A 27,251-nucleotide genomic window follows, 5' to 3' on the forward strand; every position below is an offset into this window, starting at 1 on the left:
AATCATTGGTCAAACGTTTTTTGAACACTTATCTAAAAATTTATTTAATGTAAACAATATTGGTTGCCTGCTTTTAGGCGTTGAGCGCACATCGACTTTAAGCCATCGCATCATGGGCTACCGTGCCATGTCCTTTGGTGCATCTTTATAGTTTTTCCTTTGCTTTTTTACTGTAGCATGCGCAGCAATTTAGCTATGAAGTCTTTGAAAGTGACATTATGCAAGTTGGGAGAGCAGCAGCAGCAACAACTGCAGCAGCTATCTAAATTACCCAGAGACATCCGGCATGTGAGGCAAAGGACTTTGACGCCGATGCTGTTGCTGTTGATGTTGCACACGCTTAAGGATAAACAGGAAGCGCCCAAGGAAGCTCAGTCTACGAAACTAACATAAAATGTCTTTTGGTATTTTCAGTTTTCTCGTGTTTTTCTTTTTTTTTTTTTGGGGACTTCCAATTTCATTTGCGCTGCTTGGGAGCGGAAGGAAATGTAGCCAGTCAGCCAAAGCATGTGCATGTGCTTGTATGTGTGTGTGTGAGTGAATGTGTGTGTGTGTGTGTGTGTGTGAGTGTTAAGCCCAGTTAGATAAGTTGGGCACAAGTGCTTTGGCACGCGCATAAAAGATAAGTTAATGCAGCCAGTGTCGCCAATTAATGAGTTGTCGTTTGTGCCACGCCCCCTGGCCCACACACGCAGCAGCAGCAGCAGCGCGCACGTGTTAACAGTGCAGCAAGTGTTGCATACTTCAGGGCGACGGGTCACGTATGCGACTTGCAGCACTGCAAACATGTTTGTGCACGTCCAGACGCACACACACACACATACATGCACACACACAACTGCGCACCTTTGACCAGCTTGTCTCTCTCTCCGACCCTAAGGTCGCTCCTTTTTGTTGAGCAGCATCTGCAGTCTTGTGACCACCGCCACAATCATATGCAGACCAAAGTGCTCGGCCAGAGTCAGCGCAATCTCCTCGCGCATTCGCAGCTCCAGCCTGCTGCTCACATTGCGCATCCCGGTCAGCTCCACGCTCGGCAGCTGCAACGGATAGTTTGCCGAACAGTTGAATCGCACCTGCAATGCCATTGCGGACTCCTCCGCACCCGGCAGCGCAAAATCCCGCGTGCTCAGCGGCACCATCAGGCTCAAGCATGGATGGCGCTGCAGCACCACATAGGGTATGCCCAGATAATGCATCGTAGCCACCTCGTTTGCCTGCAAGTTCTTATTGAACCGCTGCATTAGAAATTGCTTGCGTAGCTGCTCCTCCTGCTCCGGCTTAGGCTGCTCCTCCAATTCACTTGCTGTCATGCTGTCTGCCATTATTTCTTAGCATAGAATTGTATTTTTTTTTATTAATTTTAAATTTTTTTCGACTTTTTTCGAAATTGAAATTTGATAGAAAAGTAATGCCAAGCTATATAGTTATTTACTTTAAGCAAAGCTAAGGTCGAGAAAGATAAATCCAGAATAGGTTAAATACGCTGAAATATTTAGCTATATAATATAATTATTTTTGTAATTTATTGTTAAAATCTTATAGTCAAGCATTAAATTTTATAAATACAAATTGTAAATTAAATATTTGTTTTCAATCAACTTTATTTAAACATTAAATTTTCATTTAAAAAGCAAAAAACTCTTTTTTGAAATTTATACTTCCCACTCTTATAATAAAAATGTAAAACACTTATTTAAAATGTATACATCCCACTCTTATAATAAAAATGTAAAATTTTGCAAATAATCCTTATTTAATATTTTTTTCATTCAATGCAATAAATTATAGCACACTTATTAAACATTGAATTTTCATTTAAAAAGCAAAAAACTCTTATTTGAAATTTATACTTCCCACTCTTATAATAAAAATTTAAAATATATATTTTCCCCTTTATAATAATGTTAATATTTAATTCTTATTTAATATTTTTTTTATTCAATATTCAATGCAATAAATTATAATTAAAAAAAATTTTAAGTGAAAAACTATCCTTTTTTTGCAGGATACAAAATTATGTTATTTGGTATTTTCTTATTCTGCTAGTTCACTTTTTTCCAAACTCATTCTTTTTATTTGCAAAATGTTTAATTTTATATTTTCTTATAAATTGGCCTATTCTTGATCCTTTAATGAACAAACTTGAAGCTTATTTGCATTTATCCTAACTGTATTTACTTTAACAATATTAAAGCTTATAGTGATGTTGATAAATTAGAGCTGAAGGCGAAAAGTTATATACGCTGAAATTTTTAATAAACTAATATACTTCATTCCATTCATAAGTCCATAATTATATTTCCAGTATATCCAGCTTCATTAATTGAAAGACTCAGCTTTTGATAATAATATTCCAAAGCAGTTGATTTTATATTTTATTTTTTAAATTTTTTGTTCTTAGAACCCTTAGCGTATTCAAACTTCGACTTCGGCTTTTACAACAGCTGAAATTTCTTATTATACTTATGTAATAAGCAAATAGTACACATAATCTTGTCAAGCACCTGATATAGTGTGCGCCTCTTGCCTTGCCGAATTTTACATTTGTATTCGGCAAGTTTGAGTTTCAGCCGCAAATTGAGTTTGTGTTTTGTTTGCTGATTTGATTAGCGCAGATTTGTTGCTGCTTTGCCGCTTGCCACTGCCACAGCAGCTTACAGTCGCTATGCAAATTAGTTGTGTGATTATCGCGAAAATTGGCACAGCCACCCCAAGGCTCTACGCAAAGCCCCTATGGTGTGGTGTCTGCTTGTAGTTTTTGTAGCAATGCTCAGACGTGCGTGCTCTGGCTTTGCCATATGAGTTGTAATCATTTTTTTTTGCTATATGATATGCAAATATTTTGTGCATTTTAAAGCAGCTGAGCTCATGAAAGAGTTGTGCCTTTGATTTTATGCCAGAATGCGTGGCAAGCAAAGAAATTGTAGCAACGCATGTGATAGATTCATCTTCATTGGGTCTCCACTCATTGCAGGCTGTCAATCAAATTTCAATAAACCAAATGCGTTGCATACGTTGCGCATACGTCACGTTGTGCAGCAGCAGCTTCAAACACACTCAAACATGTTGGCCACTTGCCCCTACAACTCGAACACGAGTCGGGTGCGTGGGTGGGTGGGGAGATGCTACCTCGAGTGGAAGCTGAGCGAAAGTTCTCGTTCTCGGCTCTCGTGTTTCGCCTGCCGTTTGGTTGGCTGCCACATGCGGCACGTGCGGCACCTACCCCCAGCGGGAACGCCCCGGTACGTGACCGAATTGTACGTTGGTAGGCGTGCACCAACTCAGTCGGCGGCCGCATGTCAAGAAACTCGCATCGCAGTCGGCCGACAACTGCAACGGCAACTGCAACTGGCGAGAGCTCAAGTGCCAGCTTGCCACATGCGTCTGTGGCAGTACTCCACTTGTCAGACATTTCACTATTGACTTTTGCCAGCGTTCACGATTGGCCACATGTCTCTGCATTGCGTCAATGCCTAAAGAGAGTTAGCTTGGCTCTTGGGTCTTCATCGTCTGGGTTTGAGTCTTGGGATTCGTAAAGTTTTCTTTGTTTTAAGAGGCTGCTGTCGTGCCACAAAAGTTTCGCTCAAGCACTTGTTTACAATTTCAAGTGCATTTGCTTCTGCTACTGCTGCTGCTTGAAGCTGCTTGCAGCTCCGTCTGTCATAATTTTGTGGCTGCAGCAACTTTTCCACTCAAATCTCAGCTGTTAAGTTCTTGACTTTGGCTATGCTAATGAGCTAAGTTTTGTTTTTGTTCCGCAGCCAATGCGCGTGTAATTGAAAGTTATTCAAAAACGATTCACCAAATTATCATCTGCCTCAAGTTAAGCGCCAGCTCGACAAAACAAACTTACTACAAGTTCTTGAATATAATTTGACAAGGACATTTTGCTCGAAGAGCTCCAAGCAGTCATTTAATGCTTAACAAATAATTATTGTTACTGGAAACAAAGACAAATTGAATGCAAACTGTCTAAACATTTATTTGTTGAATTTTTTCAAATATTTTTGTTTACTTGCAAAATGTGATAGCTTTAATTTTTTGCATATATTTAAATTATTTTAGGTTATTTCAAGATTAAAGCTTAGAGTCAACAATTACAGCAATAAAAAATATTATATTTAAATACATTTACAAAAGTTTAAACAAGTTACAAAACTGGGGGAAAAACATTTCTGTTCAGCGAAATTTGATAATAAAAGTCTAACGGCATAATTTATCTAAAGCAAACTATGCCATAAGGAAAATGTTTTGGATATTAAGTTTCTGTATGCATGTTTAATAACAAATAAATAATAATAAAAAATTTATGATAACAGCATTTACATTTTCATAAAAAGTTCAAAGTTTTTTAATTGAGAATTTAAAGGTTTTTGTGGAAGGCAATAACAATGGCACGAAAATTAGAGCAGTCAACCGAGTCCAACATTAGCTATTCTATAGTATTATAACATTTTGGTTCTCTTAAAAACAAACATATTTGTTGGAGAGTAAGGCAAAATTTTTAGCATACTCTCATTTTTACCATACTCGACTTCTAATTCATAATATATAAATTATTAGCTTTGAACACATTTTTTTGGCACACATTTACCTCTATGATAGTGATATTGAAAGTACTGTTAAATTATCAAATATACCATTGATAGATACATAGGCTCGCCCATTGCACTAATAGCAAACAGCAATGATAATGATAACAATAAATGATATCATGTACAACAAGCAAATCATATTTCCTGTGAAATCAGATATGCCCAAGATAAGATATCTATGTGATACATTATAAAAGCAGCCGCGGATCCCAAGAGGCTGTTAGGAGCGTTGAGAGCGTTGCTGAAAAGATGAAGTACGTCAAACTATTGCTGCTGGGCCTGTTGATAGCCAGCACGCTGCTGAGCGATGTCAATGCCCAAAAGGATAAAACCAAGACAAAAAACAAGTCCAAGTCGAAGAATAAGGTGAAGCCTACGGAGCCAGCGACACTGGAACGTCCGGCGTTGCAAAAAGCCGAAGCCTGCTCAGCGACCAAGTGCAAGTTGCCCGACTGTCGCTGTTCGGATGCCACCTTGCCACGCCCCAAATTCAAGGGCAAGGAGAAGGAAATACCGCAGGTAAGCAAAAGTACAAAAACTATGTGAGTGGCCACAGAATTTCAAGTGAGCACCGAAACAAGCGAAAATCATCTTCGAGATGATTTTCGACAAAACAGATTCTTCTTTTGAAAGGACGATATTCTTTATGGACTATTCCGAAGAAGGAAATCTCTCTTCCTCCAACAATTGGGTTTGGAGGATTTCAGATGAAAATCTTCAGAGATTTAAAAGCTTTTAACTAACTCCGTTCTTTCTAGTTTGTTAGCATCACCTTTGATGATGCTATTAATGTGGTCAACTCGGCGCAGTATGAGCTGCTCTTTGAGGATTTGAAAAATCCCGATGGCTGCGATGCCACCGGCACCTTCTTCCTTTCTCATGAATACACGGACTATGAGCGCGTCAACAGTTTGTATAATGCTGGACATGAGATTGCTCTGCATTCGGTCACTCATGGCGATGGCACCGAATATTGGCGGTCGGCTGATGTGAAGACCATTGAGATGGAGTTTAGCGACCAGCTGCAGATACTGGAGGCGTTTGCCAATGTGCCGCGCGAGAGTGTGCACGGTATGCGTCTGCCCTTCCTGCAGATATCAGGAAATAATACCTATGAGGCCATCAAGTCGCTGGGCTTGACCTACGACAGCTCGTGGCCCACTCAGCAGTTCAAAAATCCTGCCATGTGGCCATATACCTTGGACTATCTCTCCGTGCAGGATTGCCAGATTGGACCTTGTCCAACTGCTGCTCTGCCAGGTGTTTGGGTAGCACCCATGGTGACCTGGACGGACATGGAGGGTTACAGCTGTTCAATGATTGATGCCTGCGCTTATCCGCCCGAGGACAAAGTGGATGCACTTTTCGAATGGATGTTGGAGAACTTCAATCGTCACTATATGGGCAATCGCGCTCCCTTCGGCATGTATCTGCATGCAGCTTGGTTCTCCCGCGGACGCAACTACTTTGCTGCCTTCAAGAAGTGAGTCCCATCGACATTAAATTTAACTTTCTCTAAAAATGTTTGTTGCAGGTTCATCAATCATCTGTCCACCTATCCCGATGTGTACATGACCAGCGTCTCCCGCATGCTGGAGTATGTGCGTAAGCCCGTGCTGGGTCAGCCCTTCAAGAGCTGCGAGCCCAAGCGACAGGCCGAATGTCATGCTGTCCAGTGTAGTGTCCAGAAGAAGTCCAGCAAGGAGACGCGCTACATGAATGTCTGTAACAAGTGTCCTGCCGTCTATCCCTGGCTAAATAACCCATTGGGCCAGGATATGTAAATGCTTTTTAGCCACCAAACAATAAACAGCAGCAGCAACAACAACAACAACGTCTCACTGTCATTCACTCACACATAGCCATAAGCCCCATCATAGGATCCAAGCCAATTTACATTTCAGCCCACAGCGTCACTGATAAATTACTTGATATTATGCCCTCGACTGTGAGAGACGCTTAATTAACGCATTCCAGCTGCAGTTCGCTGCCAGCTTTGCAACTCTCGCGTCCACGTCCACGTGCAGACTTTGTCAATTTTCGGCTGCAACTTCGCCTAAGTGTAGCCATATTTTATGGCCACGTCATGAATTAATACGACAACAATATGAGGTTGGAGTCCTACACCTGCAGAAAATATGTGAATACAATTGGGCAATTGCCTATAGCAAAGGAAAGAGCCTAAGATTTTATAGCGATGTGTGCTACTGTAAAGAGTTTTTGGCATAAATTCGATTATATATAGATATAGATAAAAAGCCATAGTATATGCACATATTTATGCCTCCCTATACAAACCCATTTTGAATTATATGTAAATAATATCATATTGGTCAAGATTTTGACCTACAGCTAGAGGCTACCATAAAAAATTAGTATAATAAATAAAAATCAAAAATAAAGTGTTACAAAAGCAAAAGCCAAGAAGTATATTAACAAGTTATACTAATTTGATTACTTATATAAAACGCCTATTGGTGTTAGAGTGGAATATGTAGAATATGCAAACCAGCGTTTGGTTTCTAAATCGTTAAAATAAAAAATAAAGTAAACCATGAACAATAATAACAATGCCACCTATATAGGTAAAAATAATAAATAGACTTGAATGATTTTTATATATATTTTGCATACAAATTCCACAAAGTTCATTGTCTCTGCTAACGAAATAGCTTTGAGAATTATATAAAGCTGTCAGAATTCAGCTCATAGCTTTAGCTACAAAAGTCTTTCATTTTATTATACAAGTCTTATTTTTTTTTTGCCTAAAGACACTCACTATTTTATCTCAGTGCATTAATGTATGTAGTTGTAACAAGTGGTGAGTGGCAAGTGGCAAGTGGCGCTGGACATCAATGCAGCTGCTGCCTGTAAATGACAGCGACGTGGACAAGGCTTCTTGGTCCACAAGTCTGGCGGCTGCATTGACATGTGTCTGGTGCGACGGTTTTGCATTTTTGGTTAATGGACTTCTAACTAATGGCAGACAATATCTGAGTTGGGTGGGGGACTTTGAGCTAATGACAACAAAGCTTGTAGCCAATTTAAGGTGACAAAATATTTAAATAAAGTTACTAAACATTTTAATTTTATATGTGGACTTGTCTTTATTGGTTTAGACGCCTCTGACACGCTTATGACAATGTTTATTAGCTAGAATATAGCCCTGCGGACAGCCAGCTTCTAATATATTATACGGTTTAACCAGCAACATTTCACTTGTAGTCCATTTGATGCGGTCCATGGGTTTCTGATTCTTATTAGCGCCACTAAATTTTGTATTCATTTGGCTGGCAGCTTCGACAATTTCGCTGTCAGTCGATTGACAAATCGACAGACACAAAGCTAAGCACAGCATACAAAATAAAAATCCCCGCAACATGTTAATTATTCAATTCGAATTTTAATTATGCGACAACGAAACGTTTCAAACAACTGACCAAATTAAACTGATGCTGAGGCTTTCTTTTTGTAGTATTTTAAAAGAAGTTGCTCAAGCTGCTGTCGCCTTATAAGGCCGCTAAGGTTGAGGGCTCTTCAGTGCTTGCCACAATTTATTGAAGGCCGCAGACAAACTTTTATCATCGTTATTTTGTTTATAGTAAAAACGCCAAAAAGTGCTGCCAATATTTACGTTAGCCAAACAAATAGTAGATGTACAGATAATGAATACAGAGGCAGACAATCAATGCCGTGCCAAATTAAACTTGGCTTTTATGAAAATGAAGAAAACGCTGGAGAAAACAATGCACACTAACCAAGAAGGGTATGTGGATTTTATAGTGCGCTTCGCAATATAAAAAAGGTAAGAAATTAAAGTTGCATGTAAATAAATTATAGCATCTGTTTAATTACTATTCATAAATTAAATTTGATACTTTTTTGTATCCAAATAAATATCTAAATAAGAATAATCTATGTGAATTTTATTTACTTTTTATGTAAGTCTTTGAATTAGATTAAATTAAGTTAGGGCCAAGAGTTTCCAGAGCTACATCAATTTTTTACAATCAGTTTTCCATATTTTTCTCTACTTTATACATGGTTAAAATACAAATAAACGCAAAGTTTTATGAAGTTTACAGGCGAAAGTACGATAAGCAATATTTTTGAATAACATAATTTATTGATTGGATTTTGAGAGTAATAAAAAAATAAAAATACATTTGTTACTCAAAAAAATATTTAAAATATTTCATGCTGTCCATTCCAACTTATTAAAGTTTATAAATTCAAGCTAATACAAATTCTTAGTTATGATTATAACTTTAAAGATGTGCAAAAAAAGGACTGGTAATAATTTTCTATAAAAATATAAATTTTTGTCTGAGTGTTTGCATATAATGAATGCTATAGTTTGTGTTTTATTTTAAGCTAGTAGAAAAAGCATAGAAACTTCCACATGCCAATGCTTAACTCTCTTGCAGTATTTTTATATTTTTCTCACAAGAAAATCAAGAAAATTGTAAATGCAAGTGCTGGCTGATTACAAGTGCGAGGCTGATTAAGAGACGCGTCCATTGTGGTAAGAGAAATAGACAATACCCGAGTGCCTCTTTCCTCACTTACAAAAACGGCAATTAGAGCACTGTAACGATTTCTTATTGTTAACTTGGAGCTCATTCTCTTCAGCTCTCTCTATCTCTCGCTCTCTCTCTCTGTCTCTCTCTTGTTTGCTTTTAGCTCATAAAAAATGCTTTCTATTGACTTGGGCATTTTATTTGGCACACGCACACTCTCGCACATTTAGCATACATTTCGCCAACTCTCTGCTGCTTACATTTTTTTGTTTGTCATGAATAAATGAGCATACGACATGTTGCACGCAGGAGAAGCGGGAATGCTAAGCGCCTTGCCCTTGCATCAGCTGCCAAAGTGTGCGGCACGCATTATTTTAATGTACAAATAAGAGCATGCGAAGCTCAAAAGGACAATGAGCACTTCGTAGGCGTACCTTTTATTTTTTAGGGCATTTAACCCAAGTACAGTGGAAAGTGGGATACGGGCGGGGAATTTGTGCCATTTAAAATGACATTTTTATGTAGCTTTTGAAAATTATGCCACAGCTACTTACTTTGGCGCATGTGGCAGACACCGCGACAATAGAATTGTGCAAATTATTAGCCCAAATTGCTGACATTTATTAAGAGCAGCAGCTTAGAAATAATAGAATGAGTGACTGATGGTATTAGGCTTTCAATGTCTTCCCTAAATGCCATGCAAATGTGAAATTATCATATTTAGTAATTTTAAAATCAGCGCATGACTTGAAGAGTGACTTTAATATTAGTTATTCTCTTTAAACAATTAAACGCATTTAAGTTGGTCGCAACTATTTTATTTGTCAAAGTGTATAAAAATGTATTTATAGAATTATTTACATTTCTTCATTTATTTATGGCTCTCTGCCATAGTCTACTACAAGGATAACTTCATCAGTATTGATATATATTTAATGTCGACGAGACTTCAAAAATTCAAAGACCCCCAACACCGCCCGATCCCGGACGCCGAGCAGCAATATCCAGTGGCCACTGTCATCCAGCATAAGGATATTCACAAGTGTTTATTATTTATTTTGCATAAATATAATGTTAATGTGCGTCGGTGTAGCGTAAATCACTTTGACCTATCCTCTTACCTCTTTCTCATAGCAAATCTCATACATATTTTATTTGTTGCGCATTATTATTTCTGGGGCCTTTATATTTTCAGAGGCCCACATAAGAGAGCGTGCACTGCATTTGCGAACTTTTTCAGTAATACTTTATTTTGTGTACTTGTTAAACTGTGAATTTTCATAAATTATTAATGAAAGAAATTTATATTAATTTATCGGTATTGCAGTGGTTGCGTTTAATTAAAATATAAATTTAAATTGAATTAATTAACTGAAAGCTGCTGTTCGCACACAATTTAATTTAATTTTGTCAGTTCTAAGTAACTATTCATATTGTGAGTGCATTTTGCACTATTTACTCATGATAATTGAGTGGGCAATATCATTATGCATAGCAATTAGGCAAATCTGAGTTTCATGTTCACCTTATTGCTCAACTTGTTTGACTCAGAACCGGAAAGATCTTAACGCTTGGCAGTGAGAAAATTTTCATAGTTTCCAAAGCGCTTTTGGAAGAATAGAACGTGTTTGATCTTAACAACATGCAGTTAAAACTTAGTTCCCGGTTTCCCTGGGCACTGCCATTGTTATTGACGTTGCTGTGTTTGCTTTGCCAGGCACAACAGCCAACTGGTGATCACGCTGTGTATCCGGGTGCTGGGAAACTGTCGCCAAACGCTGTGAATGAAATTCAAAAACCAATTGCTGGAAATGCTGCAAAAGATTCAAATCTGCCTCCACTATCTGCTGGCCCCAAAGAACAGCCAAAAGTAGAAACTAAGCAACAACCTTTGGCAACCACCAAAGTGGATTCCCAGAAAGTGGAACCACCAAAGCCAGCTCAGCTATCCACTAATGCGGATCCCAAGAAGGCACCACAAGTAGCCGCCAAAGTGGACTCTAAGCCTTCTCCGGTAGTCACCAAAGTAGAACCACAGAAGCCAGCTCAAGTAGCCACCAATGCAGATCCGAAGCAGGCCCCACAAGTAGCCGTCAAAGTGGACTCTAAGCCAGTTTCTCCAGTAGTCACCAAGGTAGAGCCACCAAAGCCACCTCAAGTGCCCACGATAGTGGAGCCACTGAAGTCAGGTCAAATTACTCTCAATACGGATCCCAAACAGTCACAGGCATCACAAGTACCCACCAAAGTGGACCCTAAGCCATCTGCAGTAGCTACCAAAGTAGAGCCACTGAAACCTTCTCCAGTACCCACCAAAGTGGAACCACAGAAGCCAGCTCAAGGACCCAAAAATACAGATCCCAAGCAGGCACCACAAATACCCACCAAAGTGGATCCTAAGCCGTCTCCAGTACCCACAAAAGTCGAACCACAGAACCCAGCCCAAGGAACCACAAATGCTGATCCCAAGCAGGCACCACAAGTCGCCGTCAAAGTGGACGCTAAGCCATCTCCAGTCGTTAATATGCCGCAAGTAGTCAACAATGTGGAGGCTTCCAAGCCAATCCCAGCAGTCAACAAAGTAGATACTAAACCGCAAGTAGCTGGATCAGCAGTGGTTCCCAAACCGCCAGCCCAAGCAAATGGCAAAGTGGAGTCAAAGCAGTCACCAGTCAAAGCTATGGAAATCGGACCGCGCATAACTCTGGACTCGTTGCCACAGTGCCCCGAAGGCTTCAAGCTTTATGGCAGTCATTGTCGCCAAGAAGCCTAAAAATCTTGCCCAATATTAAAAAGTGTATAAGCAAAAAGCTTGAGTTTCATTTAATTTTCTCAGTCGTTATTAACTATTCATAATATGAGTGCATTTTGATAATTGAGTGGGCAATAGCAATTATGCATATAATTAGACAATTTTGAGTTCAATTTATACCTTATTGCTCGACTTGCTTAACTCAGAACCGGAAAGATCTTAGCACATTGACAGTGAGAACATTTTCACAGTTTCCAACGCGTAGTTGGAGAGGTTGAACGTGTTTGATATAAACATGCCATTAAAATTTAGTTCCGCGACTCCCTGGTCACCGATTTTGTTATTATTGACGTTGTTCTGTTTATTCTGCCAAGCCGAAAAGCCAACTGGAGATCGCTCCGTGTATCCGAGAGCTGTGAAACTGTCAACAAACGCTGTGAATGTAATTCAAACACCAATTGCAACCCCTGCTCAGTTCCTGAAAAATGAGGGTGCTGAAAATCTCCGTCCCCAGCCTGGAGTCACATCTAAGCCACAGAAGCCTTCCCAAGAAGCCAACAAATTTAAGCAACAGAAGCCACTGCATGAAGTCAATGAGGAGTCTCAACAAAGGCCAAAGAGAAAGATAGTGCTTACCTCGTTGCCCCAGTGTCCCGAAGGCCTCAAACGTGTTGGCAGTCGTTGTCGCCAAAACGCCTGAAAAGCTAACCCAATAAAAAGTTTATACACTAACAGCTTGAGTTTAATTTAATCAGTCGCTACTAACTATTCATAATGTAACTTGAGTGATGTTTTGAACATTAACCATTATGCATGGAAATTAGACACATTTAATTTTCATACTAAGAGCCGGAAAGATCTTAACAAATATGACAGTATCCAAAGCGCATTTGGAATTGTTGAACGTGTTTGACCTAAACATGCAACTGAAATATCCCTGGGCACTGCAATTGCTAATGACGTTGTTGTGTTTGCTCTGCCAGGCAACTGAAGTAGCGCAAGTAGATAGAACAATGGTGTTTCCCAAGGCGCCAGTTCAAGGAAAGAGAACTATAGGGTCGGTGCTCATTTGTCCCAAGGGCTACAAAGTATATGCCGGTCGTTGTCGCCAACCTGCCTAAAGGGTTTGACCAATAAAAAGTGTATGAGCTTGAGTTTAATTATTATCTAATATCTAATATATTGCACTCATAATATTAATAATAGCGGCTGAGATATTATTAATATTATTAGTGCAACGTGGTAATTAAATAACCAATATTAATTATGCATTCAACAAATCTGAGTTTTATGCTTACCCCATTGGTCGACTTGTTTAACTTAGAACCGGGCGGATCTGAATACAGTGCAAGTGAGAATATTTTCATAGTTTTCGAAGTGATTTTGAAAGAGTTGAACGTGTTTGATCTTGGAAATATGCTATTAAAATGTAGTTCCTGGTTTCCCTGGCCACTGCCTTTGTTATTGACGTTGCTGTGCTTGCTCTGCCAGGCACAAAAGCCAACTGGAGATCGCTCTGTGTATCCGAGTGCTGGTAAACTGTCACCAAAAGCGCCAATCACAGCCCCTGCTCAGATCCCGAAGAAGGAAGGTACTGTAAATCTCCCTCACCAGCCCAAAGTTGAATCAAAGCCAGATAAGTCTTCTCAAGAAACCATTAAAGTGGACTTGAACCCCTCTTCAGTAGCCACGAAAGTCAACAAAGTGGTTGCCAAGTCGCCAGTCCAAGAAAATGGCAAAGTGGATTCTCAACAAAGGCCAAAAAGACAGTTAATTCTCATCACGTTTCCCCAGTGCACCGAAGGCGTTAAGCGTGTTAACGATCGCTGTCGTCAAAAGGCCTAAATAGTTTGCCCATAAAAAGACAACGCAAAAAGCTTAAGTTTTATTTCGAGAGAGACTGTGAGAGCTGTGCGCAATTTGCTGAGCGACACTGTAAAGCTTTTGTAGCTAGACTTTTGTTTACATATTTATAGCTGAGCAGGCAAAGCTTTCTTCCAGATATTGGTGAATTTAGACTGGAATGATCTGTAGCGGCAAGAGAGCAGAGCTTCCAGCTCAGGTCTCAGTCAAACACGCAATGCGCCAGCAGCTAAACGCGCTTTATTGTTGAGTAGTGAGCGCTCTTGCTTAAATTTATTCAAAAAATAATAAATAAATAAATAAATATACAATGCAGTTAACAGTTGCTATATTAAGTGTTTGTCTGCTCTTAATATGCGTGGTAAACGTAGAAGCGCAAAATGTGACAAGACGAGTGCCGAACAAAGACAAAGCGGAAGGCTTTGTGTTCCCTAAGGATAAAGAACTGGAAACTTACTCAAATAGCACTTACATGGCTTTGCCTGAAGTGAACAGCACTAGTTTGCCTCCGGAAGCGATGAAGTCCATTGATAACAACAGTACAACAACAACCACTCCAACAACAACAAATGCAACAACAAGCACCAACTCAACTACAATAAAGCTGGACAATCGTTTTCTTACGGACTCGGTGCAGATATGTCCCGAAGGAACGGATCGCAGATCGGGTCGTTGCCGCTCTCCAGCCTAACTACAGCACAATTCGAAATGTTTATTTAAATTAGGACTTTATGCAATAAATGCAAACTTAAGTTATACAACAAGTGTTGGCTTTTAATTGTTGCGCAACAGCTGTTTTCAGTTAATCTTGAGAGCTTGCAACTTTACAAACTAAGCCACATGACAATAAAGTTTCGAGATAATGCTCATATAGTAATACATATAAATAGACTCAAGCTAATCAACAGATGTGATTAAAGTCAAGCACGTTTTGTCTAAATGTACAGAGAGAGGTTTCAACTTTCGATACCCTTGCATCTCCCATTTACCCTCGACAAGGTTAGACAACAACAAGTCGAGAAAAATGTCATAAAAAGTTTTTATTAAACAATTAAACAAAGGCGTCAAGTCTTTAATAAACAGCAAATGTAAACATGAATGAACATTAATTTCACATAAGCGGATCATATAAACATAAGCATATTACGTAAATAAATGCTATCAACGTCTGTTCAAAATAATTAAACTTTATAGCTTGTTCTAAAGCTGCTTGAAATATTACTATAAGTTAATACTTGCACTCCTACTTTATATTCTAAAACTTCTTCCATAGTATTTGTTCCAAACAAAATTCCCAGTATTTACGGTAATTAACATTGCCGTTATCTTTACAATGCAATCTTAGTTGGTAGTCTAAGAAGAAATTGTACAACAAACTTGCAATTAATTAACTGACTCATTTACATTATTTTTCATTTAAATTAACTTATAAAAAAAAGCATTCGATTTAATGCGTATAAGAGTCAGTCAGTATAAGTTAATACTGATAAGAACTGTTTGAAAATTGTTTTGAAGCTACGATCGACAGTCTTGATTTGACTTGCAGCTAAGCTGGAATTAAAATCGTCATGGCATTGTTAGCCCGTTTCACGGGATTATCTCTAGCTCTGCTGATAATGCTGCGAAATGCGCAACCAATGCAGGCCCAGGCACACTGGGAAAATCCACACTGGTCACATGGGTGAGCTAACAAATTTTTGAGCTTTGCTGCATTTGTATTCAATATTTTATTTGCCGCTTAGCCAAGCGGGTTACGATCATGGCGGCTGGGGATATAGCGGACCCATGGAGCGTAGACCAGCCGGCTGGCAGCAGCCCCGCTTTGATCGACCTTATGCAAATGCAGGCTTTGATAGTCATTGGCAGCCCCAACATGGACCTGGATTTGTGCAGCTACCGCGACATGGTCATTTCCATGATCATGAGTGGCCACATCATGGGCAGTTTTATCCACATGGCAGGCACATGGATCCAGGTTCGTTTCCAGGACAAGGAGAGGCTCCACTACAGCCACGTCCGTTTCCAGAACAAGAAGAGCAAGCCCCTGCCAATCCACTACAGCCGCGTCCTATTCCAAGCCCAACGGAGAGCACCGATGCTCAGCAGCAGCCTACGACAGACTATGTCTATCCAAATCCTACGCGACCATCGACTCCAGTTGAAGATCAACTTGTGTTTAGCCGTCGCTTGCAGCCAAGACCAGAACCTGAAGTAATGGATTACTCAAAGTTCAATTTTCCACATCCTGATGCAACAAATCCTCAAATCCTAGACACCAAAGTAGAAGATCCCACAGCTATACAGCCACGCCCAATTCAGGAGCAGCCTGCTGGTCATCTGGAAGATTATACCATACAGCCACGGCCAGCTGCTGGTAATGTGCAGCGAATCAATGACGCCATTGCCTCCATATTCAGTGACAAGGAGTACTTGTCACCTCAGGTGGTGAGCAGCAGTGATCCCAAGGCTCAGGCTGGAGGAGGGGCTCAGATCGAATACATCGGGACGCGCAATCTGTTCGAGACATCTCCAGTTTGTGCAGAGGGTACGGAGCTGAAAGCAGGTCATTGTCGCTATAAGGCTTAAGTTGCAGACTATTGTAACTGCAATTGGACTTATTATAAACAAAATTATTGGTATTTTATACATTGGAATAAACAACAAAAACTTTATAACAATCCTGCAGCTAAAATATAAGAGCATATAAAATAAAATAAACTGATTAGAAACACAACAAATTAGACATGTTATATTAGTCAGCATAATTTGATAAGCAGTATGCAGAAAATAGACTCTGACTTGCTGTTGTTTAGTTGACAATTGCCAGAGCTTGAAGCGTATACGTAATGGAATTGACGAATCGATGGATCAGCGGCTTATCGCTATATCAGCTTTGGTTTTTGTTGCTTGCTGCGCATTTAATACTTTGAAAACTACACAATAGGCAAAAACGGCAAAGATCAGATTGGAATATACGAATTAAATTGAACTTCTTTTGGCTACAGCTCTGAGACTCAAATTGTCACCACTGAGCAAACAGCTGTAGAAAGAAAATTAACAAGAGACGAAATTCTAGTAGAACAGTCCCGATTTTATAAACAACTTGATGCTGAAGATCCACAGAGCGCTAGCGCGTACAGATTATGGGAGCTTGGAACTATTTCATATTCGGAATGTCTGGAACATTTAACTGCCAACAAATCGGCAAGTATCGTGTAATGTTTTAAAGAAATGACATTGAAAAAAAAATAATAATAGTGTTATTTATATAAACAAAAAAGGGCTGCTATGATTCATTTTGTTATTGCAATTTGAGCTAATTGTTTAAGTAATTATATTTATTTAGTTATTATATTTGTGTCTAGCTAAATTCTTCAATGAAATAGAATTCCGCAAAAATGATTTCCATGTGGAAGTTTCCGCGACGGGATAGAAGTGTAAGAGACTATTTCAGGCCGAACTATTTCGCAGATTGGTCAGTGAAAAAACGGAATGAAATTGACGTGAATTTCAAGCGGAAGGGATTTAGCAGCTGATTGGCTAACGAGCTGTTTATGTGAATAACAAACCCATTATTCATTTGAGGTCATGCATCTTGTTCTTCCATAGAAGATCATCTTCAATCTGCTTCTTCTTTCATGCACTGATGACTACAGCTGATAAGCTACACTGAACTACATAAAAAACGCTTTCGCTAGCCCATTCAACAATTTGGCACAAACTTCAGCCAAGCACGTTTGCATATTTAATTTAAATAAAACAACAAATTATTTTGTGAAGCTGCACAGTTGTTTGCTTTTCTTTTTATTGGGTTTTTGTTATGGTTGTTTTTTATTCTAACACATTATTTGGTTTCACAGTCTAAGCGTTCGGACGACAACGTTCACCGATTAACTTAAAGCCTTCTGGGCAAGCTCGCGGCACTATCAAGATGCTTTGCAATATGATCGGTGTTACATTCTGAATTGGAGGAGATTCAGTTGCAGGCATCTTGGCGGTGGTGGCGGTGGTGATCTGAGTGATATTTGAGGGCAGTGTGTCGCCTTGCCAGCTCAACAGCAAGAGCAGCAGCAAATGCAGACTTATCCACTTTATAAACATTTTTGTTTTGCTTTTTAGCAGCCTTCACACCTGATCAAAGCAAGTTGCGATACTAAATTGAAACTTGGCTTTGCTCAGCTGCAAGCTTTCTACTTTGGCTTAAGAGCGAAAGCTTAAGCGTTGAGAGCAGTTAACTGTGATTAATAATAAACAGGTTAGTTTCATATTTAAACAAAGAGTTGGGCATTAAATCAAGAGCATGGTTTAAGATGCTGAACTTTAAAGTTGCTTCGTAGTTAAAAAATAAAAATGTTTTTAATTTTCTAAGATATTTTTACACATAAAATATAAAACAAAACTTTTTAATATGTAAAGTATATATATTTATATATCTATACATTTTTTTATTTATATATTTTTAAGCATTAAATACAATTCACATAAAGCAGTTCATTGTTTTGCATTTTGTCATGTTGATTATTATATTTTTTAAATTATAATACCTTAGAGAATACATTGAAATAATAGAACAGCTGATTTACACAAATAAAATAAAGCTCGCACCACTGTAGAGGGCATGCCAGCTGATAATCTTACGTTGAGCGAGCTTTTGACGAAAGCTTTTTTGATAACTCATTAACAATTTGGCGCATTATAACTGTAAGTCACAGCCAACATTCACACTTTTTAGAACTTGCATAACAACTGCAGTCAATGTTGCTAATGCACTTTTTAGACTCGAGATCAATTGTTGCCTTTGTTGATGGCAGCTCGAAGCTCTTCATGAGTAGCAAGCGCCTTGTCGTTCTTCTGGCTGACATTGCCACCATTTGTGGCATTCCAGCCAACCCAGCAAACGGCATGCACGACAAGCACAACGATTCCAATTCGCACAGCAGGTTTATGGAGATATCTTTGCATATTACGTTGACCGCGCTCCATGGCTAAAGAAGACTGAGAGCTGGGCACTCAAGTGGTAAATCGAAAAGCACGCGATAAGCTTGTGAGAGTGAGCGAGAGACTAACAAAGAGCAAAAGCTTACAAGTAAGCTTTTGTTTATTGACTGTTCGGGCTAAGTACACATGTTTTCAAAAATTATTTTAACCATTTTAGGGCTGCTTGCAAAAAACTGTTCTTTCCCCCTAAGAACTCAAATCTGTTGTCGAAAATATTCAACATATTCAACATGATAGTTTCGTTCGAAAAATTTAACAGTCAACTTCTCTCATTGTTTTTAATTTCAATTTCAGCCCTACGTCAAGATCTATGTTTATATTAAACTATTTTCAAGCATTACCAACAGCTCTTACGGTTATTTGTATTCGATTTATTCTTATATTGAATATTAAACAAATATAGAATATACATATTTTTATATCAAGCAATAACTGGTACACAATTTAAGCAAGAAAACTATAAAATTTTATTAAGTGGTGATAAATTCAATAAGTAAAGCAGTAGAAATTCAAGTATATTTCGGAAAGTCAAAGAATGGGTTTAAAATGTTCAGAGATCTGTAGTATATTTTAAACTTTTCAAAAGAGCTTACGAATCAATTTGCCTACTTGTTGATTAGCAGACTTTGCTTGTTTTTTTTCGCATATAACTAATTTTAAGTAAGTTGTTGGGGCAGCAGTTTTAATCACATTGGTGCTGGAACTTCGAAAAATGTTCTCAAACCACACCCAGGTGTGTGCCCTGCCCCAGTCGCTGAGCTTGTGTGTCTGCTAACCGCAGAAGTTTTTTGCCCAGGACCCAAAAAGCCAACGAACTGCAAAATGTTCAGAATCAAATGGCACACAAAGCGCTCGTATTACGTATACGCAGTGTCTGCTCCCAGGAGATGCTTTGGTTGCTGGGTTGGATAGGGGGGGGACTGGAATTAGCATGTTATGCTTAACGCATTTTTGCACCTTCGACATGTCTGTGCTTTTGTTTTTTTGCTCTTTTTATTTGCGTGAGATAGAAGGCAGGGTGAGGGGGTGGGGATTGAGGTACTTTTGGTTTTCTGTTTCTGTGAGCATTGAGTTGCGACACATGTGCTAACGTCTTGTTGCCTTTAAGCCATTGCGGTTGATGCTGCGGCATTCTGCACACACACACACACACATACACACACACATTGAAGCGCATTTTGTTCTGTGGCTGAATTGTTAAAAGCATGCATGCATTTTAAAAGCGATACGAATCCCTTCTAAGCTGCGCACTTTGCGGCTTGATATGTTCTTTCGTTTAAATAATGCATTTGCTACTGTTGCAGCTGCTGCTGCTGCTATTGCAAATGAGAATTGAATTTACACTGCGACATTTAAAAATTTCACGAGTCGCCAAAGCTGAAGCAGCGCCGCCTTCAGTGGCAGGCTCATTAAATTGATGCCCGGAACGTGCTTCCATTTTGGGGCACATTTCATTAAGTGCACGTAAACGGGCTGCATGTCAACTGGCAGTGGGCGTGACACGCCCATAGACACACACACACACAGAGACACACACATGTGTATACTTAAAGATAGAGCTGCTGGCACACTTGGGTAATTCCCAACGTAAACACTTTGCTAACATGTCGCAAAGACATCAATTACAGCATCGATTCTCCACCCATCCACCACCTTCCCCAAAGGGGGTGCCGCATGCAAAGAACTTTTACATTTGCTACTGCTCCGACTGCTGCTGATGATGATGGCGAAATGTTTTTCTTGCCGAAAATGCTGCGGTTTGCGTTTCGCCACATTTCAAATGTATTTTGATGTAAGCAGTTAGAATAACAGTACATGCGAGAGTACTACGTGTTATGTTCTATGTTCTACCTCAACAGCACAATAAAACAAACAGTAATAATACTTAAATATGCTATGCTAACTGCTCTCTAGTAAATTAAGCTAAAATCACGTCGTTGTGTACTTCTCTCTTCAAGGGTTATTCATATGCAGCATTAAGTAATTAGAAAAGTGTCAGACCCCGCTATCCAATTAGCAAACAACTTTTTACAAATTGCAGTTGGGTGGCGGGTGACTGCGAGAATTTATCTGCCCAACGCCTTGAGCACGAAGCACACTTGAAACACAAAATGTAAAATCCGCACTTCACTAAACATTGCATGGGGCCGCCAAAGTGGCAGCAAACACTTGAAAAAGTTCCACTGAAAAACAGCGACAGGTATTTTCAGTTACTCTTTTTAATTGCTCCACAGCAAAACACAAAATAAAATGGGCGAACATTCAGCCCATAATTCTAATTGTTTCTCACAATCAGTTTCAAATTGATTAATTTAAAGTTGGGTACACCACTCAGAATTCGTTCTATTCGTGTTACCGAGCGATCATCGAAGCGTTACGCACACAAAGGTGCAAAACGCAAAACCTCACGCTGCCGAATAAAACGATTCACCTCATCAACGCGGGTGTGTGTGACTTTCAGCTAGTGTGAAAGTAAGTGAAGACTGACTACAGAAATGATCCTGTGAAGTATAGTCTTAAATTTTCAACACACAATCAAGCGCTCTAGATCATATGCGCGCATGAACCAGTTGGGAATTACTACGCACGCGCTATTGAAAAAAGAACAACACGAGGGTTGCTGCTTAGCGCGAACGAACTAAACAGCGCTGCTGCTAAGCACATTTTTTTTTTTTGCTATGTAGCTGTTGTTGTTGCTTTCGTTTAGAATGATCAGTTCGCATTGTTTTGTGTAAGTTGAGAGTAAAAAAAAAAAAAAAAATAATTTTCACTTGGCAGCGGTGGGATTCGAACCCACGCCTCCGAGGAGACTGGTGCCTTAAACCAGCGCCTTAGACCGCTCGGCCACGCTACCATATGATTCGCTGATGCCAAAAGGCGTAATTCAGTAAACGCACATTCATTTACACAACACTTGGTAAATATTTTTATTTTGCCTGCAGTCGCTAGTAATAGAATAAGAACAGAATTAATTGAATCGTATTTAGTTTGTCTGAAACTGAAATTGGTGTAATTCAGAATGCATACAAATTTTAAATTCTGCGTTGTCAGGCAAACTATTTGTCAACTCATTCATTTTGTTGTCATGTCTTTCCTCCACTTGCTTCACGGTCTTAGGCGACGCCTTGCATTTTAATAGCCAAAGGCATGGCATCCGAGTTGGAGTTGGAATGTGCGACTGGCAAAAGACGCTTTTGTTCGATTTTCTTGGCATTTCAGTTAGTCAATTGTTTGAAATTTAATTTAATAGCCATGAACAAGGCTCGCAGCATTCCTGCTGCAAATTGTTGGCCCCGGCTTGACCGGGCCCGGAGTCCGGAGTCCGGACTCCGGACCGGGTAATGGCCACAATTAACTCCATTAGCGGCAACAACACTCTCTCCAAAAATGAAGCTGTACGTGATTTTTTGCATTTTACGCGCCTGTCTGGCAATATAATACAAATATATTACTTTATAATTATTTGCACCTTAAATTTGTGAATATTCCCGATTCCACGTGTGTGTGTGTGTGTGGCAAATATTTTGTTTGCTGACGCGGCTGCGGTGCGGCTGCTCTTTTTGTAGCCCTTTGCTGGCATTTTAATGAAACCGCAAATGTTGCCAACCAACCCTTACCACTTGCCACGTGCCACAGCCGCAGCCACAGCCACAAACGGAGACTCGACCAAGCAAACCGCAGACTTTGTTTTTGTTTTGCTTGTCGCCGTGTAAGGATTTTTATTGCAATTTTCTAATTTCATTGCGGATGTATAGCGAAGAACTGTTGCTGTCTGCCAGTCGCCGGCTTCAGTTTATAGCTGCAACAACCGACAAGAGGCAAGAACAATAACAATTCAGCAGTAGCAAAAGCAGAAGCAGCGGCAAATTGTTGCTGGGGTTGCATATGTGAGGGTCTTGGAAGTTGTGCCCCTTTCACGTCACGCATTCGCATAAATTCGCATTTTCATTTGAATTTTAAACGCATTTCCACAGGCGTCTAACAAAAAGCAAAAACGCTGACAGTTTTGCAAAAATAATAAACATTTTAATGCAAAAGTCTCCAAAGGCAAGCGCCACAAATTGATTTCCGCCCCCCAATGAGCGCATTTATATGCGCCGCAGTGTGGCATGTAGAATAAACTCAAGGTGTTGCCTCCCCATGTGGCTGCTTGTCTTGTTGGCTATCAAAATAGTTCAGCATGTAAACATAAACTGCGAGCCTGTTACATCATCGTTGCCAATCAAGTCAAACAAAATGACACTCAGTCCCTTATAGCGCTTTTGGCACGAAGCCGGCGGATGGTAGCGTGGCCGAGCGGTCTAAGGCGCTGGTTTAAGGCACCAGTCTCCTCGGAGGCGTGGGTTCGAATCCCACCGCTGCCAAGTGAAAATTATTTTTTTTATATTTTTACTCTCAACTTACACAGAACAATGCGAACTGATCATTCTAAACGAAAGCAACAACAACAACAGCTACATAGCAAAAAAAAAATGTGCTTAGCAGCAGCGCTGTTTAGTTCGTTCGCGCTAAGCAGCAACCCTCGTGTTGTTCTTTTTTCAATAGCGCGTGCGTAGTAATTCCCAACTGGTTCATGCGCGCATATGATCTAGAGCGCTTGATTGTGTGTTGAAAATTTAAGACTATACTTCACAGGATCATTTCTGTAGTCAGTCTTCACTTACTTTCACACTAGCTGAAAGTCACACACACCCGCGTTGATGAGGTGAATCGTTTTATTCGGCAGCGTGAGGTTTTGCGTTTTGCACCTTTGTGTGCGTAACGCTTCGATGATCGCTCGGTAACACGAATAGAACGAATTCTGAGTGGTGTACCCAACTTTAAATTAATCAATTTGAAACTTACAACTTAAGAAAGATATTGTTGTTAGAAGTGCTGCTGAAAAATGCGTTGAGCATAAGAAAAGTTTGCACTTGTGTTCGTTCGATGGATTGTTATGGCTCTTTCCCCAACGACATGTTTTTTCTTTATTGGCAATATTTTATGAGTTTACTACACAACACAAACACACACACACAGATATGTTTGCTAGCTGCTGTTGCTTTAGCTGTATAATATAGCTGGTGAAATATATTGGTATGTCGTGGTAACTTTCAGGAGTGCGCGGCTTCAGTACCGTTACGTACTAAAGGAAATCTCTTGGCACATAAGTTTTGTGCACGTTAAGTACTTTTTCATAACCAACGTAGTAGATGCTTTTGTTGTTGGGCCCCGTATTTTCTATGCCTCCGGGGCAAAATATGCACATGCAACAACAGTAACAAATAATAGAGAATGGCAATAAAAGTACGATACATATTCGAGAGTACACAACAAAAAAAATATATATAAAAGCGAAAAAAAACTTTTAATAGTTTCTAGCTACTTTTTTGAGAGTTTGCAAATGGCGTATGCAATAGAGTAGGAGGCGGGGGGCATGTAAGTAGAAAATGCGCAATGTTAAATTACTTTTACTGTACTGAGCTTTTTTTTTTTTCATTTTTGAGTTTTTTTAGTTGAGTAAAAGTTTTTTTTTGTGTGTGTACTAAATTAAGCTATTCCAAATGGGTATTGCTGATAGAATTTTATAAATTGATAAAGCAAAAATTACAACGTAAAGTTGGTCGATGTGAGTTGACTTTGAATGTGGCCTTTAAAAAATTATTTAATGCATGCTTTCATGCATGTTTGCTTAAATATTTATATCGTAAAAGTAGGCAACGATCTTTTAAAAAAGCTCAATACAGATTTTCTATGATAAACTTAATAATGATTATTTGGGAGCTTTATAAAATTATAACAATTAAATATAATAATTAACATTAATGAAAATCGAAAAAATCAATATTTATTAATAATATTAATAATTAATAGGAAATTTCTTATGATTTTTTTTAATGAAACTTATAATGGTTACGGTTATAAAATGCTTAAAGCAGAAAAGCTGCTCATGAGAAATTTTCCTGCACTCCATACGATTTCAAATAAATGTTAATGTTTGCAGCTTGGAGCTTTGTATGTGGCTGCTTTTTTTTCTTTCTTGCACAATCGAAAGATTGGCCAAAGGCAGCACTTGAGCTAGGAACTAGAAAATTTTGCTTGCCTTGCACGTAGCGTCATTTTTGACATTTAATTATGGTTGCCTGCCACGACTACATATACATATTGTAAGCCCCTAAATACACACACATATATAGCATGCATGTGTGTGTGTGTGTGTGTAGCTGTAAACTCGATTTCATGGCTCGTCTAAAAGGTGCTGCCATTTTTGCCAACGTTGTTACAGCAACTTGACGCATCCAATGCGTGCTACGTGTGCATCTTCAGTTTACCTGCCCATGTATTGAGCCCGCAGAGAAACGGGAGAACGGGAGCAGCCCCTTCAGTTACTTTAGCTAAACTGCTCTCTGGCCTGGCCTGGGCTAAAAACGTGCGTTGTCAAAATTGCTGCTTCATTTTTTTGCCATAAGAATGCTTTTCGTTTTGTTTTCAGCTTTCATTCTTTTCTTTTTTCGCTTGTTGCTGTATTTTCATTTTCTGCGCTGCATAAAGTTGTTGCCGGGGTCTGGGGCTGGCGATTTATGAAAAAAAATCGTCGCACGTGACATGAAATGGCAAAGGATTTGAACACTGCACACTGGACTAGTCGGTAGTGGACACTGACACTGGACAATTGCGTCTAAATTAATTATCAAGGATAACAGCGCATAAGGTTCACTGTCTGCTGCTGCTGCTGCCTTTGGCTAATTCAATTATATGAACCGTTCGCGTTGGTTCGTTGGCTGGGGCGAAATTAAAAACGGCTTAGGCCAAGTTAATGCCGACTTAAGCGCGTTAATTAAAATCCAGTTGATATGTGCGTGCCACCTCAGTCAGTCAGTCAGTCCGCCCAGCAGCAGCAGCAGCTGCACTTGCATTAAGCCAAAGCCAAAGGTTTAAAGCAGCTTCAACCCCTCGAAATAAAAATAGTACTCAAGCTGAGCCAGCACCCCCCAAACCAATAAAATTGCCCGCTAAAATCACGAACTGCAATTCTCAAGAGCATAATTTGAAACATAGAAAAAGCCAAAGATGCCGCCACGGAATCCTCGACATTAAAATATGATGAGATCTCTTCGCTCAGAACGAAACAAATGAAAGGCAAACTTCATAAAAAAGTTGTAAAGTAAAAGCAAAGCAAAGAGAAATTTTCCAGGCAGGCCAGTCCAGCCAGCCGAGTCTCAATCTCAGTCCCAGTCCAGGTGTGTTAAGGTTAAGATGAGGGGGCGCAGTTTACAGAAAAATAATCAACATAAAAAAGAAAATTATTTGCAATATTATCAGAAGCAAACATTACTTTGCCCTCCATTTGCACCGTGGTTGAAAAGCGTTGAATTGGAATATTAAAAATACTTGTAGCATAAATATTTTACAGCAAAGTTTATTCGAGATAAAAAGTTATTTGTGTTGAATAAGTTTGTAAGAATTGTTCATAAAATAAAAATTATGCAGGCGTGTCATACAATTATTTTTATATATTATCTCTAGTTACGACAATTAAAATCTATTAATACAATTCTAAAAATAACTTGAATATAAAAAAAATTATTTTATTTTTACATACATTTTTATAATCTCCGATTACTTCTAAGCAAAGACCAAAAATTATCGTAGTTTAATCATTAGTTCACATTTGAACGAAATAAATCTATTTACTAAAATCAACTTTGTATTGATTTAAAATTCTGTGACACTCTAGTATCTATTTAATTTACTTTATAGCATATTAATGAATGCTCTTTATAACACTAATAAATGTTTATTTGAATAAAAATCAAATTAAACAAATCGAACGAATAAATAATAACAAATTAAATAAAATAAACGCTGTTAAAAAAGAATGAACAACACAAATGAATGAATATTTGTTCTAATAAAAACATATAAGTCAATTCGAACGAATAACATAAATTTAATAAAACAAATAATTTCAAAAATAAGAAAAACAAATAAATCCTAAATTGAATTATAACCACTGTAGTATAAAATCTCAGGTAGCTCGCATATGCTGGGGGCCGTAATTGAAGTCAGGTCAGCTGAAGTAAAATGCAAATTAAATTTGGTTTTAATCAAGCTCAAGCTACGAACAACAATCAGCAAAGCATAACACCTAAGTGGGACAATAAAAAAGAAAAGGTTTTCGTTTTCGTTTCGTTTTCTAGCGCGGGGTGGTCGGGGCATATATTCCAAGGTCTGCTTGACGCGTGGCCCCGTCACAAAGTCGCAACAGTAAATCAATTAAAGGGCCGCATAAATTCGAACATAGTTAAATAAAAACGCATTGTGTTGACCTCTAAGCGAAGAGCAACAAACAAACAATATGAATTGGCCTGCTGCCCACTCGAAGCGTCGCACTTGAATGCATAGAAAAAAAACAAGTGGACGCAGTCAACTTGAGCGTAGCTAACATGTATATACACTTTGACTAGTGCAACGTAGCAAACATACTAAACAACTAACGAGTTACAGTCAACGTCAGCCCGCTTTCTAAATTGAAATTTT

At 39.0% G+C, this 27,251-nt stretch overlaps 4 protein-coding genes and 4 non-coding genes across 8 annotated transcripts; 5 read left to right on the top strand and 3 right to left on the bottom strand.

Annotated features, from left to right (window-relative positions):
* Nucleotides 1-1,405, bottom strand: LOC108595468. The gene has a single exon (XM_017980713.1). The coding sequence runs from the start codon at nt 1,323-1,325 to the stop codon at nt 876-878; it is 450 nt and encodes a 149-aa protein (XP_017836202.1). The 5' UTR covers nt 1,326-1,405; the 3' UTR covers nt 1-875.
* A 3,429-nt stretch (nt 1,406-4,834) lies between these two features.
* LOC108595554 lies at nt 4,835-6,449 on the top strand. Its single transcript, XM_017980814.1, has 3 exons — nt 4,835-5,117; nt 5,357-6,081; nt 6,133-6,449. The coding sequence occupies exons 1-3, from the start codon at nt 4,848-4,850 to the stop codon at nt 6,380-6,382; spliced, it is 1,245 nt and encodes a 414-aa protein (XP_017836303.1). The 5' UTR covers nt 4,835-4,847; the 3' UTR covers nt 6,383-6,449.
* Nucleotides 6,450-10,718: 4,269 nt separating this feature from the next.
* LOC108595386 (extensin-like) lies at nt 10,719-11,928 on the top strand. Its single transcript, XM_017980611.2, has one exon. It carries the CDS (start codon nt 10,761-10,763, stop codon nt 11,889-11,891), a length of 1,131 nt encoding a protein of 376 aa, XP_017836100.1. The 5' UTR covers nt 10,719-10,760; the 3' UTR covers nt 11,892-11,928.
* A 3,330-nt stretch (nt 11,929-15,258) lies between these two features.
* LOC108595575 lies at nt 15,259-16,422 on the top strand. Its single transcript, XM_017980836.1, has 2 exons — nt 15,259-15,414; nt 15,476-16,422. The coding sequence occupies exons 1-2, from the start codon at nt 15,302-15,304 to the stop codon at nt 16,317-16,319; spliced, it is 957 nt and encodes a 318-aa protein (XP_017836325.1). The 5' UTR covers nt 15,259-15,301; the 3' UTR covers nt 16,320-16,422.
* A 4,635-nt stretch (nt 16,423-21,057) lies between these two features.
* Nucleotides 21,058-21,249, bottom strand: LOC117134753. Its single transcript, XR_004458829.1, has one exon. It is a non-coding gene; the product is annotated as a small nucleolar RNA U3 (small nucleolar RNA).
* Nucleotides 21,250-21,503: 254 nt separating this feature from the next.
* Nucleotides 21,504-21,585, bottom strand: Trnal-aag. The gene has a single exon. It is a non-coding gene; the product is annotated as a tRNA-Leu (tRNA).
* Nucleotides 21,586-23,013: 1,428 nt separating this feature from the next.
* Nucleotides 23,014-23,095, top strand: Trnal-aag. Its single transcript has one exon. It is a non-coding gene; the product is annotated as a tRNA-Leu (tRNA).
* A 254-nt stretch (nt 23,096-23,349) lies between these two features.
* On the top strand, nt 23,350-23,541 carry LOC117134756. The gene has a single exon (XR_004458832.1). It is a non-coding gene; the product is annotated as a small nucleolar RNA U3 (small nucleolar RNA).
* Nucleotides 23,542-27,251: the final 3,710 nt, after the last annotated feature.

This window comes from Drosophila busckii, chromosome 2R (assembly GCF_011750605.1).
Source record: "Drosophila busckii strain San Diego stock center, stock number 13000-0081.31 chromosome 2R, ASM1175060v1, whole genome shotgun sequence".
Taxonomy (NCBI): domain Eukaryota; kingdom Metazoa; phylum Arthropoda; class Insecta; order Diptera; family Drosophilidae; genus Drosophila; species Drosophila busckii.